The following is a 19580-nucleotide window of genomic DNA, read 5'->3' as shown; positions in this document are numbered from 1 at the left end:
TGGACGTGAGTGAGAAAAGAAAAGGGAATTCAATCATCAAATACACTAACAGATAAGATCTGTGGCGTTTCATTTGATTCTGGAAGATAGTACTGGTTTTAACGTGAGTATCATTAAAAATAGTTAGGAAGTCTCTTCCTTCTGGTCTGTGTTGAGGAACAGGGAGGAGGAGGAGATGTGGGATATAAACAACCAGGGAGCTCTGAAAAGTACCGCAGAGGCGGGGGTTGGAGGGGGCAGAAGTGGGTACTTAAATGTCTGGATGTGGAAAGTAAGCAAGAGTAAGAATTGGAAGAGGTTCCAAAATTTGCCAGCCTTACATAAAATGAAGATATGCACATCACTGAATACAGGAAGAAAGTGGAAAGAAATGAGGATTTTATAAGAGAACATAATGAATTTTTGGGGGGCACACTTTGTTACACTTTCAAACATATTAGTACTTTGTTATCTCACGAAAGTAATTTTCTTGACAGAATGAAGTTTTCTTATGTAACGTATTTGTTAATAGGAATTTTATTAGTTTTCAATGGGAAGGGCACATTCTCATCATATTGCCTGGTGGCTGCAAGAAAACACAGTATACAGAATTCCCTTCAATGGTGAGATCAAGGTGGCTAGATTTAGAATTAACGAAATCAAGTATAGAAATTGATTTTTTTAAGGAATGCATAGAAAAAGAAAAAGCACATGAATGTACAATAAATAAAATACTCTGGCAGTTTTAGTATTCTCAGCTAAAAGCTGCTCTTCGAAATACATTTATGATGACGACGCTTTTGTAACTAACTATGGAAATGACTGCTATTTCAGTTTCTCTTGCAAGTTAGTAAACATTTTCAGATCACTGAGTCATTCAGTGGAAAATTGACTTCCTAACCCTCACATTGTTTCCCCAAGATTAAATTGTAATAGAGTAGAGTACATCTGTAAGGAATGGACAAAAAATAATTTGTATCTCTTATATCATTTTAGAGTAAGTATATGTCCCATAAGGGAATTTTCAAACTGCTCACATAATAGGTATGTACACTGCTCTATGTGAAAGCAAATCAGTATTCGAAAATGCTGCCAAGAAGCAGGTCAAGATACTTGGAAGACCGTAAAGATTTAAAGTCCATGACTTTACAATAATTACCTTACAAACACACATACATTTCTCTCCATATACAGAAAGTAATATTTAATTAACCTAAGCATTTTACATGATTTAAACACTGCTTTGCATTTTCTAATAAAAGATTTGCCATGTAAAATCTGAAATGATATTTGCTACTTCATAGAGCTACCAAAAAACAATTGTTCTATTGTCAAGCAGAATAAACATAAAATAAAAATTTTAAACTAGAGCTTACTATTTATGGACCAACAACGTCCAAAATTTTCAACCCTTCAAAATTCTCTCTGATCTTTTATAGAAAGGGGGAAAAGTGCACAATGTAGAAATAATCATCTATTAACTAGAAGTAATTATACTTAAGTGTAATAGTTAAATAACATAAAACACATACAAGAACTCTCTTCCGGAAGATGCCTCACTAAAAAGTGAGAACTAAATAAACTACTCATGATACACTGAATATTGAAAGGATTGCCCAAAAAGTATGAATATTTATAATCAAACAAAACATGGTCTAAAAAGTTAGTAATGTTTATATCATTAGAGAAATACTTGCAAATATTCTTCCCCCCTTTATATTCTATTCTTTTCAACTACACCACCACATTCTATGTACATCACAATAACAAATTGAATTACAATTGTATGAAATTGAGAAACATCTGATCACAAATTTTAATGGTGACATCCTAATTTAGAGGCTGGATTTTCCTGTGCTACAATTAATGAGCCATGGAACCAACAGAATCATTTGACCTTATAATTCTACTTCAAAAATCTATGTTTCACCATATTCATATTCCTTAATATTTGCTTTAAAGCAAAATATTTGACAAAGAGTTAACAGTATTTTTGATGTACTATTTCCGAAAAAGTTAAACACGTTTGGATTAGGGATATGGACGAGTATCAAAGCCGACCAGACTGCTGAAAGAATAAACCTTTTCTTTCATGTTGACGAAATGTGTCATTTTATAAAGACATGCTAATGCCCAATAAAACGAAAATAGATTTTAAAAAGCTAGGAGGTAAAAGAACCACAACCACAACTACGTAGAAGGAAAATAGGATTACATTTATTGGCTACTATATCAACTTAACTTCTCATAAAATCCTCCTGATCTATTAAATAACTTCAGAACTGAAGTATGCTCTCCTATGGGAGTTCTAAAACAAATTAGATACAATTACAATTCAATACAAATAAAAAACCAACCTATTTACCCTGAAGATGATTCTTGTTTTAAAGCTTTATCATTTAAATTACACCAGAATTTTCCCTGATGAATCAAGTGAACCACTTGACATTATTAGAGAGTTTTATATTATGTTTTCTATAGAGAAAAATAGTTGATATGAGTAAATTCTGGAAAACTGTAGTAACTACACCTCCCCAAAGTGAATACAACAAACATCTGTTGCAAGAACTGCTTGGCTTTCAGACAGTATGTAAAGGGTGTTCTTTTTCCCAGTATTTTGCTATTAAAAAAAAAGTTCATTTGTTAAAAAAAAGTTTCTGCTATCAATTCTCAAGACCTAAAATTTTAAAATTCTAGTAAGTTAAACACATGTGACATGGTAAGGTCATAACTAGGTAGATTACAGAAAGGGAAACTACGCAATATACAGGACTCCACTTGCCTTTTAAAAGGGCAACAAAATAATTGGGCATGTTGCCCTCTGTCTGTGGGTTACAAAGTAATTTCAACCAGCGTCTTCCTCTCTTAACTCAGTTCTCTGAGCAAACATAGCAATGCCCATAGCATAGAAGAGGGGACTCAATATAAAACTTCCTGAGGATTTTCATCCTCTCCTGGAATCCCAGTGATAATTCAGCTGTCTTCTGTGGACTTCACTGGCTTCCACTGGCTTCTAAACTCAACAATATCCCGGTATCTTCATTAAATGATACATAAATTCTTAAAGTTTTACTCCAGTGACAGGATAAATAATTGCAAAATTTTTGCATAATGCATTAAGCACAAAATGTAATAATTTCAGTGGGAGGAGGGTAAGAGTCATGACTCATTGTCTTTCCTTAAGTGCATCAAAGAACTGTTCAGTGCTTTTGGTAAATGGAACATATTTTCCTTGCTTCTGAAAGAACAGAATTTTGCTTAAAATTCGCAGGTACTTTGCTGAGTAAAACAACATCTTAGGATTTGGAAATTCTACAAAGTGCACACAAATTAGTAGGTTCAAATGAATAAACACGTTTATAAGCAATAGAGCACAGGGCATGTGACAGCTTTATGATAAGGAAAGGAGGAGTAACAAACAGATGATCACTTCTAAATATATTTCAAGTAACATGGCTTTGCTCACTTTTCAATCTTCTGTCTCCTCTTCTACTCATGCCTATTCCCAACCATTTTGAGGTTACTGTTTACAAAAAGTTTAAGATTCAGTTTCACAATTCCATTTTTATGCTAACAATAAAGTATTGATTTAATCCCTAAAACACTCCTGGGGATATTTCGCCCAGGCATTATAACACACCATACTGAGAAACCTGTCATTCAAGTAACAGGAAATGTAGCAAGTTCCCCTTCTTTTTCTGCCAAATCCAAAGTAATGTGTATGAGCACTTCATTATGTTTCGATAAATGTCAAGGTCCATAATGGAATTTGTCCATGTATTTGATTAAAGCAGTCTAAAATGTTAACATGCAGCTGTATAGCATGTGTTCATATAACTATAGGGAAAATGCTTTATTTAACACAGTCCTCAAAGTGGTCTTTGCAAATTCCATTACAAGAAAAAATTTTGAGGGAAATTCATTTAAAATTCAAAGTCACATATGTTCCAGTATATACTAGTTTAATTTTCAAATTGTATCTATGATTACTCTAATTTACAACCTCTGTCTTACTAAAAGATGAATCACAAAAAGATATTTGCCCTTTTCCTACGAGAGCCAGCCAACACACACAAGGCATACTCAGAAGCAGTTAATTCTTAAAAGCTTCCTTTATTCAATGTGACAGTCTTTAATTTCTAGGGAGGATCACCGTGAGTCATATACGAGGTTTAAAGAACACATTAGCTGCAATTTTATGTCTAAGGAAAACAGAGAAACAGTTTCCTAAATTTAAAAGAAAAAAAAAAGAAAAAAAAAATCCTTTCAGCTATGGCACGTATCTTGAATAAAATGATTTAAAATTATAATGTCACTTGTACTATATTTATTTCAGATTATGAGTTTTATTATATATGTATTATTGTCTGTATTCTGTAATACATATATTTCCCACAATAAATCTCGGAATAACAATGCATTTTCAGCAAAGCACCTTAAAATCATAAACTAATCTAACTTTCATAACTACCCATCATTACATACTATTATATCCATTCTGCAGACAGAAAAACTGGTGCTGAGAAGTTAAAAGACTTACCTAAGGTTTTAAGCACAGATCAGGAAGGCACCACAATTACAATGCTAAAGATCTGCACATTAATAATTCTCTGAATAGATCTGTATTGCTATTTTTTACCTTAATTACCTAATATTATCTATAAGGTATTTCACAAAAGCTAAAAAGGAAAAAGGTGCTAACTACTTAAGGCTGAATGAAGCAACTAGAGACAGACATGAGCTGTCTGTTTAATAAGAAATTCTTGCCTTCTTTACTATTTTTCCAAAGCTTAAATGAGAATTCTCTATATATGGTATCTCTTCTACTTAGTACTTTAAACTTCAAAGTGAATTATCCAAATTAATCTCACTCACTTAGCAGGAAGAAACGCATTATTCTCATTTTACAGGTGGGAAGACAGGCACAGGAGCAAAGATGTCTGCCTGTGGCTCCTACATTAAGTGTGAGGGAGGTTTGGCGTTAGAACATGTTCCATCCTTGGCTCCTCATCCATTTTTCAGACTAAAGTGCAGTGTCGTTCCTATTATCATCTTATTTCAAAGTCACTGAAGGAAGCATACAATTTTCTGAAGGAGGAGGGAAAACATACGCTGAAAGTTACAGGTAAAGGAATACATCAAAAGTTTTGATTTCACTGTACTTAGGTTAAAATTTACTCTAAGTTTTAAAAACTATTCACATATCCTATTGCCTTAGTACCATGAATCAGAAGCTCTGCTGAGTGAGACACTGATTATTTGCCCAGAATTGGTCTCATGCTTTTATAGGAGAGATACAGCTAAGAAATGAAATTAAATGAGGAAGGTAAAGAATGGGTCCATATTAAAACGTATTTGGTGGCATGGAACTTGCAAGATAAGACATCACTTTTCAGCCTGACTGATTACAGAACAGGAGGCACTGCTTCTAGTCAACAGTGAGCATTTCAGAGGGACAAGAACATGACATTTGAGGGCAAGTGATGCATGGTAATACGCACGATGCATTCCTTGAAAAGATGGAGAAAAGAAGAATGAACTACATAAGCTGGTGGAGTAAAAAAAAAAAAAGTTAAACAACCAGGCCTTTAGCTCTTTAAAACAGATCAGAAAAATATTCATATACGTCCTCTAACTTGTGCTAAAGAGTTAAAAAAACAACTCGTGCTCTCCAAACGGCATTAGGTATGTAGACAATAATTTCTATTAGACTGTATGGGTTTTCTGTTTTCTGTTTTCTCAGAAAACTAAAGTTTCATGTTGAAAACAGCATAACCAGCAGATCCTTAATCATAGGCACCTTTTCAGATTCCAACATGGCCACAAAAGTACAACAAACAAGAATGACAGAGTTGTCACGTGAATGAGACATACCTCTTGTACGGATCGAGCCGCTGGCTTGTCTTGATGGTTGGCCAATATTAAAAAGGGTAAAGTGCACAACTGTGGGTGCTGAAGAGCTGAGTGCAGTTCATTTCTAGCAGTTTCTAAATCGTCTTCTGAAGAGGCACTGTCTAATACAAATATCACCCCTTGAGATCCTTGGTAGTAGCGGCTCCAGTATTTCCGGATGTTATCGGCCCCTGTCAAAAGCAAAACAATGTCTCTTTTTAAAAATAGCTTTCAGCAACTGAAAAATCTTCCCAACAGCAATTCCTATTGGAAACCAATGTGGCTTTTAAAAATTAAGTGCAGAGATCACAAGTCGATGAGAACAAAGAAGGCATTAGAGCCAATAGGTGGATATGGCCTTGAAGGAGAACACAAACGTTTGAGTCATTCTTCATGCCTCTCTTATCAAAATATGATAGAAAGAACCAGGATAATACTTCTTAGGCAAACTCAAAAGAATGCCTTGAGATTTTGCTTAGTAGTCTGGGATAAAGTACACTCCTCAGAGAGGAGCGTAATCTATTTGGTTCACCAAGGCTTTTCTCCGCACCATTACCATCATCTTGGTGACTTTTTCTAAAAGAATTGCTTGCTGATCAGGTAGCCTTGTTTAAGTTCATCAAGAAAGTTAAAACTGTTAGCACAATACCTTTAGATATCAAAGTGCTGAAATTCGTAACGAACTACAATCTTGGCCTTTGGTACATTTGTACAACCCCATTTGGCAATGAGCACACTCCTGGTCTTGATACGATGGGATGTTCATACAGAAGACAGTGAGATTCTCATCAGCCAGGGCAATATCTTATTCTTTGTATTTCCAAAATCCAGCACCATGTGTAACTCAAAGTTCATTACAGAAATGAGAAAAATGAGGGAAAGAGGAAATGAAATTATATACTAATTAGGATTTAGGGATTTTGAGACTAGAAGAAACTTTAGAGACTGTTCAGTCCAACTCTCTGAGGAGAATGGGGCCAAGAGAGGTGACGCAGCTAATCCCCATTCATGTATCTAATAAATCACAAACTTGAGATTTGCATCTCGGTTAGTAGTCAGCCTGCCCAGGGAAGGCAAGGGCATTTCCCACTCCGTCATCACAACTACTTCCTTTACTTTGATTCATGACTAGCATAAGCAATTTGTTTGTGTGTGTACACATATGAGGGAGGTAGTTATTGGTTATATAACAAAAATTAGACATCAAGGAATCTCACCAATTTAGTGCATATGATCAAGTCCTAACCAGTTAATAACTACATCTGAGTCATCTATCGAACATCTAGCTCCTATGTTGGATAGACTGTGCTAAGTGACTGGAGTTGGTGTGCTCTGGCTGGTAAGAGCCAATTGCATGCATCTCTTTCCAACATTGCATTCAGTGACATCATATTGGTAGCTTGAAATTGGACAGGGTGGGGCTATTTTCACCATGGAAATCCCAAAAGCTATCTATCAGGTATTTTCTTCCCCTAGAGAGCCAATACAACACTGGATGATAATGAGCTCATATTTTTCTGGGAGAAATAAAAAACAAACAAAGATTATAATACATCATAATAAAGCACTGTGATAGAGGGACTCATTAGGTGCTGTGGGAGCAAGAGATGAGGCATCTCATCCAGACCGGGCAAGTCTCTTCAACAGTAATATCAATAAATAAACAGTTACCATTTATTAAGCACTTCCTACGTTCCAGGCACAGTGCTAAGTGTTTTCAAAAGAATAGCTCATATAATTCTTACAACAATCCTAAGAGGAAGCTGTAATTGACTCAGGCTTTGACACTAATTTTCAGATTCTAAAATCTGGGGTATTTATCATAATACTATACTGCAATAATCAGGTATATAAGAATATCAAAGGCATTTGATGTTGAGTAACCTTAAATATGTAAATACACGGGATATGAGCAAGGTTGATGCATATCAAGCAGAGTCCAACCAAGAAAACAAAACAAACAAAAAAAAAACCCCAAACAAAACAAAAAAATGAAAGAGAGAGAGGAAATTTCAGCCAGAGATTACTTAATGTAGGGAATTAGTTGCATAAGAGATGGTGGAACTAAGAAAACAACAGGGGTACTGTGATTAGCAGTATCTTAGGTCAGGTTCCCTAGATGCAGAGCCTGAGAAGGTGTTTCTTGTATACCTGATTAGAGACAGAGCACTGTCGGGAGAAACCGAGAGAAAGAAGCAAGCTAGAATGGGGGAAGGAGCTAGGCAAAGACATGGTTTCAGAAACCTAGCCTAAGCTTGATCTGATGAGGAGCTCTAGAGCAGGGATTGAACCACAGAAGTCATCCAGTCCAAAGGCAAGAGGGCTGGGCTGTTATACCCTGTACAGTCATTGGCTATGAGCCACTCCTGGGGAACAGGAGGGGGTTGGGGTGTGATCTCATAATCTCCCAAACATATATGGTTGAGGCAATTACTGTCAGCCAAGGGCAGGCCTCTGGAGAAGGGTACAGGTGTGAGTCATTAGCAGCCAATGCCCACAGCAGCTGGGAGATGGATGCACTGGCCCAGTAAAGGAGATCTGGGTAGGATACCAATAGCATCTGCTACAAGCTACATCCAGACATTATCCATATGCTGGAGAACCATCCACAAACTTGAGAAGCAAAAGTAGAAGCAGTGTTACCTGGTAGTAAATGTTTAGAACAACAAAAATATCATGTGCATATGCATCTGTAATACATTTATTATAAGTTTTATTAACATCAAGCATGTGTAGCACACAATTTTCACATAAGAATACATGCAATATACTTTATTGTAAATTCTACAGACCTCATTAATGCTTACAGAATGCTTTCATTGAGTTTGCTGAATTTTTGTATCCATAGCCAGATAATAGTTGCAATTGACCAAGTGAAGTCCTGAAATAAATATTGGTTGTACTAAGTATTTTACATGTATTAACTCATTTACCCATGACAGTCTTATCAGGTAGATACTGCTATCACTCTCATTTTATCAGTAAAGAAACCAAGACACAAAACAATTACATAATGTGCCCAAGGTTACATACCTTGGCATAAATAAAAATATATTTACGTCTAATGTGATTGAAATAGAAGGATCATTGAACAGGAAGGTAATGAAACTAAATAAAGAACTCTACACCACAAAAGCTAAGAGGGGGAAAGAAACGAACCTGTTAGAATAAAAATTACCTAAGTGCCTATACATATATAATGCTCACAGTGGGAACACGTCCAAGAACATTTCCCAACCAATAAATTCAATGAATAGTTATTAAGCACCTATTCTGTACAAGTCACTGAGCTAGGACCTATAAGAAATATTTAAAATTTTTAAATTTCTTTTATTCCTCCACATTATTCCTCTTAGCTCTGGTTACTGGTTGCATATTTTAATGGAACTTGTCCATTGGAAATACATGGAACATACTGGAAATCCAATTCATGAGGTCATCTCCTTCAACAAGAAACTATTTTCACCTGCCACATTTAGAAGCACATAAGGCACCTGAAAATAGTGAGATGAAATGACAATAAGGCCAATGACTGTGTTGGTGGATGAAACAAACCCAAAGAGAAATACCGTAAGTTTTAAAAATGTCTCCTATATAGCATAATATATGAATAAAATGTTATTATTAATAGTGAAAAGACCTCTTTAATTTCCTACATAGTCATCTGCCCAATCTTAGCATTTCTAACTTTCATCACAACCACCGAGATTGGAATTCTAAATTCCAGTTCACTCCTGCAAAACAGCTTCAGTCAGCAGCCGCCTAAACTCAGACTGAGGCTGAGGAAATCAGGAACGGAGTGAAGAGGGATCTACAGTTGTTCGGTCCAGCTGAGTGGACCTCAGTTTAGTCACCAGATTAAAATGAGATGGATGTGTCATCAACCCAGCGGCCAGGTGCTTTGAGAAGGGAGCCTCATCGGGAAAGTCAGGAACACCTGTTTGATGCCCACATTCCCAACATTCCCAACCCACAAACCAAATCCAAGAGGAGTAACACACACAGGAAATCACAGCTAACAGCAGTCTAAGGCCACTCTTATCCTAATGACTGAAAATTGTGTGCTCTGTGTGGCTTAAATTGTTGTATTTTGATTAAAAAACAAAGGAGTTGTCTTAACAGTAGAGAGGTTGGGTGGAGGGTGTTCCCAAACCTCCTGATTACCCAAGGTCCAATACTACTTTACTACAAGTTGTAAGAAGCCCTTGGGAATCTAAGAGTTCATTCTGAGAACCAATCAACCACAAGAGCTTGGTTCAAGGCACTACAACAAGAGTAGAGAGAAGACAGGAGCATAACGTGTCCTCATTGTGCAGGTTCATTTCCACAGCACACTTTGGACTTCAACAACATTCTCTCAATATTCACTAATTCCTTCATCTAACATATATTTACTGAGCACCTGGCACCATCCCAGGTGCTGGGGACACAGTAGTAAATGAAACAGATAAAAATTTCAGTCTTCAGGGGCCGGCCCAGTGGCGCAGTGGTTAAGTTCACAGGTTCCACTTCTCCACGACCCAGGGTTCGCTGGTTCAGATCCCGGGTGCAGACATGGCACCGCTTGGCAAAAAGCCACACTGTGGTGGGCGTCCCATGTATAAAATGGAGGAAGATGGGCACAGATGTTAGCTCAGGGCCAGTCTTCCTTAGCAAAAAGAGAAGGATTGGCAGTAGTTAGCTCAGGGCTAATCTTCCTAAAAAAAAAAATTTCAGTCTTCATAGTAATCACATTCTTTACTAGCAGCCAGCCTGCCCTTATAGAGGTTAAAAATGCCAGCTACTCATTTTTCCAGCCCTTTGCTCTTGCAGCATGGACAAAGGATTCAGTCCCGGTGAACTGGGACTCAACAAAGGTCTGCTGGGAGCTTCTGGAAGTGAATTTGCTCTTCAATAAAAAGATAGATGCCCAAAAAGAGCTGCTCTCTTCTAGTGTTTAGATTTCATTAGGTGATAAGGTGATGTTGTGAACAGCATTAGCCTTCTAGCAACACTGAAGGAGACATACCAACACACTGAGGATGTCGCCATGGGAGGACAGAAAGAGCCTGGGTCCGTTAGAGTACCGCTGAGCAGGAGAACCAACCACCTACATTATAAGGACTCCTTACTCTGTGAGCAGAGCAAATGCCTACTATTCAAGCCAATTTTAGATGACTATTTTGTTATTTGCAGCCAAAAAGATGCTTAGAGTTCCCTTGTGTTAAATTAAAAGGCTATGAATAAGTTCCCTAAAAGAGCTGTTCTTTGAAAGGTGGACCTAATGGGCTAAAATGGACCGAATGAGCAGATAGTTAATCCTGTCTCTGAAAGGAAAAGCACATAGCCTTGCTGGTCTGGGGCAGGTGCAGTCACCCCTATCCAAAGATGGTTTTCACCAAAGGACTATAGGACAGGCTAACCAGGACGAGCGCCTCCACTGCTGTCAGCCACCCTGTGATAGCAGACAGAGTCAGGATGAGAAGTCCAGACTGTCTCCTCTTTCCATCTTCTTACTACATTCCTAAAAAAATGCAAGAGGGTAAGAGTAATTTCCCTCTGGAAAATGTAAGGGGATTGGAGACCCATAGATGGAGTCAATTTTGGAGAGCTTGAATTTGTAAGTAATGAGTCTTCGAATCTTAGTGAAGGATATATCCTTGGAACAAAGAATACCTCAGCAGTAATACTTTAAGAAGAATGGTTTCCAGCACAGGGAGAAAATGTCTGAAGAGCAGGAAAGGAGAAGGGAGAGAAAAGTAGTAATTTTAGTGCTTCTTTACCCCTGCCATCTATGGGGTCTTGGTCTTTCTGATTGGTGGTTCCTTTGATTCTTTTCATCTTCTTCAAAACAGACAAACTGTTTTTAAAAATTGGAATGCTAAGAATTCGGGATGACTAGGACATATATATCTAAACTCAAAATTTTATTATGGACTTCCCCCCCTCAACCAAAAAGAAAAAGCCAAAATATCTGAAATTAAACCCTCCCCAAATGATCAAAGTATAAAAATGTAAAGATTAAAAGTCAAGTTCTCTGAAGGGAGATTTACTGTCCCACTTTGCTTTTCAGTGAGTCAAAAAACACTTTATTTTAGATAAGGAAAGAACTGTTAGAAAAATCAGAGCTGGTAAGTTCTTTATGAAACACAAAAATTTGGTCTGCATGAAGGAAGGAAATCCACCACTAAACAGTGGGTAAACTGTTGAGCTGGAGGAGACCAAGGTCCCCAGACTCACAGTGAGATGTGCTGTGAACACCCACATAGGAAACAAAGATGATTAACATATAGTCATCATCTATCCCCCAACCTACAGTTAACCTTCTAAGTGTTTATACACATCATCTCATTTAACCTTTTAGGACTTTGTATCCTCATTTAACGGATGGAGAAATTGGAACAGAGAGGATAGCACCTTGTTCCACGTCCAGCTATTTAGATTTATATGGCAGATCTACAATTCAAATTTTGGACCGTCTGATTCCAAAGACCATGTGTCCTTTTCTACTACATGGCACTGCTTCCCAGAGAGTATAAGAGCCTCCAATGAAATGGGAACGAATGGAATGTTCTATGTGCATGAGTGGGCATGTTAAAGACATGTGTCCATGGGCTTTAAATGGTTAAGAATGATATTCGGGAGAAGATGAAAAAAGGCATTCTAGTGGGGAGGGTGCAGCTGGGACCATAAACTAAGAGGAAATTAGGAATGGAGGGGGTTGCAGAATGAAGACTGAATGAGCATGAAATATGAAGTGTGAGCCAGTGACAAGTAAATGGCTAGTGTGAAAACAGAAGATGGATGGCTTTGTAAGCCAGGCAGAGTCTAGGCTTGACACAGCAGTTAGGGGAGAATTACTATAGAGACCCGCGGCTCACTACCTGGAGTAGTCTTGCCTCGCTTAAGGACCTGGTCTACTACCCATTGCCCGTTAACACTTACAGTGGACAGTACTACCTACCCGTACCTGAGCTTCCTCCAGTCCCAAACTGCCAAGCCTGCAGATTTCATAAACCTTAAAAATGAATAAACAAATACCCTACACACTCCTAGACATATGGCTGCATAGCTTGAAAAAGACTTATTAAGATATTCCTATATTTATTCAAAATTTACCATTAGAAAATGTGGGGAAGGAAGAAAAAGAATGTTCTTCCTTCTCCTAAAGTCTATAAGACAGTCAGCAAAGGGAACATGTAAACAAATAGGTTCTGCCTTATTTTGGATCCCCCCAGTGCAAACGGTTCACTTGAGAGGTGAATGCAGGAAATACTGGTGGCAGAGTGGGAGACTGAAACAGGGAGAGACGACTCACAAAAGGAGAGTTATCCAGCCAGCTACCACTGTGGGTAAGCTTAATTGTGCTGGAACTCTGGGAGCCAGGCACTAAGGGTGAAGCAGTGGGTTTTTATCCACCTACCTCCCATTAGTGGTTGGTTGAGGACTGTGTAGGAAGGCTGGGCATTAATTTCCCGGCACTTCCAGCTTGCCCAAGGCACTCAGGCAAACCAGGCTCCCGCGGCCAGAGAACACTCCCAGGCAAAAAAGCCAAGGAATGGGCTGTTGAAAATCAGTCTGGTGCCCATAAAAAGGGGGTTATGGTGGGACACCAACAGGGCCTCCTTCAGCCACCCCCCAAAATAGCATATAAATGTCAGTTTAGGCCATTTGACCAGCTGTTGGCTCAGGAGCAAAGAGCACAAAAAGTATAATTATTATTATGTGGAAGTAGAAATCCAAGACTTAGTTTAAGCAATGTCCATATACTTTGGGGCAGAAGATAGCCAGTAAGTCTGCCAACATTAAGCAACAGTTCACCAAGGGTGCTCTTCGAGAGCCAATCAGGAGGCCCCAGAGATGAACACTATTCTCATAATTATACTAAGACATTATTTGCTATTTCTACCATGTTGACATTTTCACTGATGGTGAAAGGTGAATAAAACTGCTGGTAATTTAACATGAACAGAAGTACCAGCATCAAACTAACAGTCACTGTATCCTTGACCACCACATATCTTCAGGGGGGAAAATCTAGTTTCACCTAAGAATGAACTTGCTAAAGTGATAAAAATTCTTAGTTTTATTAAATTATATCTTGAACATGTCCTTTTTAAATATTCTGTGTGACTAAATGAGAAGCAGGCAGAGCGTTTTTGCTCCATACCAAAGCACTCGGTTGTTTTGAGGATTAGCACCTGTGCAATTGAGTTGTGAGCTAAGCTAGTCACTTTTCTTTTCGTGGAACTCCATTTTCACTGGAAATTTCCACTGACCAAGTATGATTATTCAGGCTTGAGTATTTGATAGACATTTTCTCAAAAATGAATATGTAGGGGCAGGCCTGGTGGTGTAGTGGTTAAGTTTGTGCACTCTGCTTCGGTAGCCTGGGGTTCACCGATTTGAATCCCAGGTGGCCCTACGCACTGCTTATCAAGCCATGCTGAGGTAGGTGTCCACACATAAAACAGAGGAAGATGGGCACAGGTGTTAGCTCAGGGCCAATCTTCCTCAGCAAAAAGAGGAGGATTTGCAGTGGATGTTAGCTCAGGGCTAATCTTCCTCAAAAAAGAAAAAAAAGGGAAGCCTATAACTTTAAGGAAAACAACTGATAGTATTTGTGGTCAATGATAAAATTTGTTTTCAAGCAAAAACTAGAATTTTGGAAACTTGTTTCCACCATTGTGAGCTTGACAGCTTCTCAGTGATGAGATTGGTGGTGATATTAACAAACAGATATTTATAAAGTGTTCCAATTAAATTACTAATACTTGTCCAGAAAACTAGCTCAAATTATATCACCACTCTGCTCAAAAATATTCAATGCCTATAACTTGAAATTCCCAAACGACTTTATTTAGCATTTATAATTCTCCATGATCTGGCTCCAACTGGCCATTCCTCCAGCATTTCTCCATTACTCTCCTTATATACTCCAGAAATACTTTTGCTCTTCTGGACCAGATGCAGGCTTTTCACTTTCATGCTTCTGTGTTACCCCCTCTGCCTGGAGCTCCTACCATGCTGGTTCTGCCCTCAGCTCTTGCACACCCACATCACTACATGCCTTTCAAGGGCCAGATCAAATGCCACCTATTCCACCAAGCCTTCCATGATTTTCCAGCTAGAAATAATTTCTCAGAAAACTTTCAGTCTATTTCTCTTGGTTCTGCTCATAACACTTTCCACCCTGCAGCATAGTTATCTGAATGCATATTTCACCTTCCTGGTTAGACCGAGAGAGCCTTATGGGAGTTTTGTGCATTTCACGTGTCTTGTTCATCTCTATACTCTGAATGCATCCAACACAAAGTCTTACACGTAGTGGGAACTCAATCAGTATTTTTTTCAAAATGAATTGATTAATCTTTTATAAAATATTTATTCAGATTCCTCAAATGCAGAATGGGGAATTTACCTAATAAACTGTTCCATGATATAGAAATACTCTATCTTTTTGGTTGATGGTGGTAGATTGTGTGTTTATAGTTATTAGCATGTAACTTTTATGTTTCTGGCACATACCAAGTTCTGCAGGGAATCTCAACATTTGAAATTTAAAATTTTTTTTAAAACACATGTACAATTAAACTTCACTAGTTATTGCTTAGCCTTTCTAGTATTTGGAAATGTGCAGCCCATAATGCAGCATGTGCTAAGCACTGTACTAGAAATGCAAGAGCATTACCCTTTACCTTTTGTGATCCTTGTTGATCTTATCCTACTTGTGATCCTTTAGCTTGTCCTGACGCCCAACAGAACCAAGAGCCACGAGAAAGTGAAAGCACAGAAAGAAAAAGCTGTGGGACGAGTTCTGGAGAAATGTTCCCTTCTGTGCTCTTACCAAAGCCAAGGACTGACTCCCTAGAAGACCCACAAACCCCAAGGTGATCACAATTTGCATAGCTCCAAATGTTTACTAAGAAGCAAATTCCTGAGCTAGTGGCACAACACAAAAAGCAAAGCGTGTTTGTAGTATCCTGGAAAAGCTGGTGGCCAGGCTAGACAAGCTGGGATGGGAACAATTTTGTTGAAATTGCCATTGACCCAAGCAACAAATTGGGAAGAGCCAAAATGGGAATTTTCTGGTTGAAGAGGAAGATGTTTGTTACATACTCAGGGTGAAATAAGATCTTCTAGTGTGGTGGAAATGCTATGGCATTCTAGCACAGCTTGCCATTTCTCCCTACTAGCATTTCTTTCTCTTGAAAACTTGAACTTACCGTGAGACTAAATTGTCAGAGATAACATGAGATTCTAATTTAACACAGTCACAGCCCACAGAAGAAGTTGAAGAGCATCTAATGTCTCATCTTATATAGCAATAAAGAACACAGTCACAGACTATAACCCTGACACTCATAGGTAGAATTTTAGTCTCTCACTCTAAGTGGAATTTCTCCTTGGTGACTAATTTGACCTCAGAACAAGTTATTGCTATATAACCTACTTATGTAATAAAACCTTAAGAGAATTCTGCTTGTTCTACCGTATTTACTTGATCCCACCCATATTTCCCTTTTCTTCCTTTAACACTCTGTTATTCTTTTTTTTTTTTTTTTAAAGATTGGCACCTGAGCTAACAACTGTTGCCAATCTTCTTTTTTTTTTCTGCTTTTTCTCCCCAAATCCTCCCAGTACATAGTCGTATATTTTACTTGTGGGTCCTTCTAGTTGTGGCATGTGGGACGCCGCCTCAGTGTGGCCTGACGAGCAGTGCCATGTCCATGCCCTGGATTCGAACCCGTGAAATCCTGGGCCGCCGAAGCAGAGCGGGCAAACTTAACCACTTGGCCACGGGGCTGGCCCTGATCTATGTTATTCTTGATGGAAAAGCTTATCACAACTCCTAAATGGAGACTTAAGTCTTTTTGTGGACTATTCTCGTTGTTCTGTTTTTTTTGTCATCCTATTGATTACAGAACAGTCAGGATCCATGTTTAGGCTTATGCTTAAAATAGCGAATGGCAAAGGATCAGTCTAGACTTCAGGGAATTGACACCAATGTTTAATTTAATAATGTACATAAGCTAATATACATTATAGTTTAAATTATGTAACTGGACCAGTCAATGTACTTTACAAATCACAAATAAATATGGGCAGCTGTCAGCTTGGGGATTAGATATGTTCCAAACCTCTTGGAAGGTTCTAATTTTTTCAGATTTTGGTACACAATTTTCCTTGAAAACAAGCCAATGCATTGGAGTTGGGTTCAGCCCTAACAGACAGGCTAGCTCTGACAGAAAGTGTGACAGCGGAGTGACTGACAGCATGGACTCTGAAGCCAGAGTCACTGGGTTCAAAACCTCGTTCTGCTACATGCCATCTTAGTGACCTAGGATAACATAGCTTTGGTTTCCTTTTCAATAAAAGGGAGAAAATAACAATACTTAGGTACCCCGATAGGACTGTAGAGATTAAATGAGATAACTCATTTGGCATAGTGCTTGGAATATTCTAAACGTCCATTAAGTGTTAACTATTATTTTCTGGCCACCATTTAAGCCTATAACTTTCTGAACTACTGAACTAGCCTGAGTTCCAAGGTTTGGAAGTAAAAGTCTACCAGGCGCTGAAAGGAACAGGCAGAGGAGAATAGGTTCCTCTGCAATTTCCAATATAGCCATGTTATAAAACTAAACCAAGTTTTTATTTGGGCTGGACCCTTCTTTTCCAGTAACTTTTGTCTATAACCTGTATCTCCTACAGCCTCTAGTACTTTATGTTTCTCAATTTCTTCCCACCTCTAACACCAAAAAAGAGGTTTCTCCCCTTCAGATGAATATGTACGTTCCTTTAGCACAACTGTCCTCAGCTAGATTTTTAAAGAAAGAGTGTGAATTATCAATTTAATATTAAGGTGACACAATATATATTTTATATGATGAAAAAACCCAAATTGATCACTAATACACACTGATCTTATGTGTGTGTGTATACCTTTAGGAGATGATGTGGTGTACAAAGGCTGACATATGGTATATATACACACATACACAAAGCTATTATTATACTTTATCTTTCCCTCCCTTTTGTTATAAACATGTAGACAATCAAAAATTGGTGCATTTTTTTCAGGGGGTCACATGGCTGCAGTGGTGAGCGGTCAGGAAGTACGGGTTAAAGCAGGGACTGCCATTTCTAGGCAAGGGCTCTTTTGTTTCTCTTTTTCTGCCAAGGGCCACTTTTAAATAAAACGTGGTTGGATTATGAATAGGAAAAAAGCAAATATATCTAAGGACAAAATGGGCTCTTCCTCTCAGGAATTCTTGCAACTGTTTATTACCCACTTTCTTACAGCTTTTTCGTAGCTTTTATGTAAGCATACCAGTTTCACCAGGTACTGTCTCCATAGCCCTACCAATCCACTTTGCTAAAAATTTCCAAGAGCCTCCTTGCTGGGTGTGTTCACCACTGTGTCTCCAGGTGTCTACGCAGACTCTGGCACACAGCAAGCATTCAATATTAAGTCAATTAATAAGCGAACGCAAGAATGAATATGTGGATTATCCGTCCATGGATTTCAGTATAAGCAGTCTCAGATTTTTATATAGTTTAAAATACCCTGCCTTGTTCCCTCCCTTCCTTTCATAATTCTTGTCTTACACAAACACTCTTCTTGTCTCGGAGCTTCTTTTTAAAGGATGGCAGTCCTTTTTGTCTGTTCTCTTAGGTAAGCTTTCCCTGTGTGCTTTAAAACTGCCATTTATAAAGGGGATGTGAGTGACACGATCACTCCACTTCAAACAATTCCCAATGAATGGTCTCTATAACCAACGCTGGATGAATGAACCATTAAAATGTTATCTTAAGGTAATCAGACTTCCTTTTTTACGCCATTACTAGATACTAAAGCAAGATTAGCCCACTACATCACATATACCATTAAACAGATTTCTTCACACACAACTACATCACTAAATCAATAATTGCTAACCTTCTGTCTTTGATGCTCTGGGATGTCTCCAATTATCTCAAGAGGCAAGTAGAGCTCTCAAAATGAAATTAATTTTAATTAGCTTTAAAATATAAGTATGTATGTGTCATCCAGCACTTAGGAACAGAGGGTTACACGAAATAGTGTGTCACAGCATAAAAAGATTAGGAATCAGTACGCTAGCCAGAGAGAAGACAAATGAGTTTGAAACATTGCCTGAGGTCAAGCACTTCACTTCCAAAAACAGTTTCCCATGAAGAACACACTCAATAGAAAAGAGAGAGACACCACAATTGAAATGATGGTAAGCCTACCATCTAAGTTTTATTTAGATTGGGATAGGTAAAGAATATATTTGCCTGAGGACAGCAGAACATACTACATGAGAAGAAACATTTATTAGGTATCCAGTAGGGTTCCACAATGCTGAATTTCCTTAAAGCTCTGATATGAGGTTAGGGCTTATTTTCCTAGCTGACTATTGAGGACACATCACTCCTTTCATGCCCTTATTCTAGGTGAGTGAAAATAATTATAGGGTAGACATGTTTTTTACATGCCAATCTAAAATAGGATCAGTGTCCTTAAAAAAAAAATTGTTTTCAATACATTTATCATCAACTTGTTGCTATTTTAAAAATGGATAAACCACACAAGAAATTTTTGGGGAGAGAGGAAAAACATTATCCACCCCACTCCCATTCTCTGGTTTGTAACCTCCAAGATTTATCTCTTCCTTAATTAGAAAAATTAAGGAAGTCTTGCTATAAACCTCAAGAATCTGGTC

At 38.0% G+C, this 19580-nt stretch overlaps 1 protein-coding gene across 5 annotated transcripts in view; it reads right to left on the bottom strand.

Annotated features, from left to right (window-relative positions):
• The window catches only part of ARL15 (ARF like GTPase 15), a 401393-nt gene that overhangs the window by 194064 nt on the left and 187749 nt on the right, over nucleotides 1–19580 (bottom strand). For all 5 annotated transcript variants that reach the window (XR_011506481.1, XM_014860326.3, XM_044771486.2 and 2 more), the window contains one exon: nucleotides 5854–6062. Coding sequence is in view for 4 of the 5 variants with exons in the window: in XM_014860326.3 (XP_014715812.1) it covers nucleotides 5854–6062 (209 nt within the window). In the remaining variant the exon portion in view is untranslated. The remainder of the gene's footprint in view (nucleotides 1–5853; nucleotides 6063–19580) is intronic.

Source organism: Equus asinus, chromosome 10 (genome assembly GCF_041296235.1).
Source record: "Equus asinus isolate D_3611 breed Donkey chromosome 10, EquAss-T2T_v2, whole genome shotgun sequence".
Lineage (NCBI taxonomy): Eukaryota > Metazoa > Chordata > Mammalia > Perissodactyla > Equidae > Equus > Equus asinus.
Note: the sequence above shows the minus strand (reverse complement) of the source record. Positions and strands in the feature narration are given on the sequence as shown.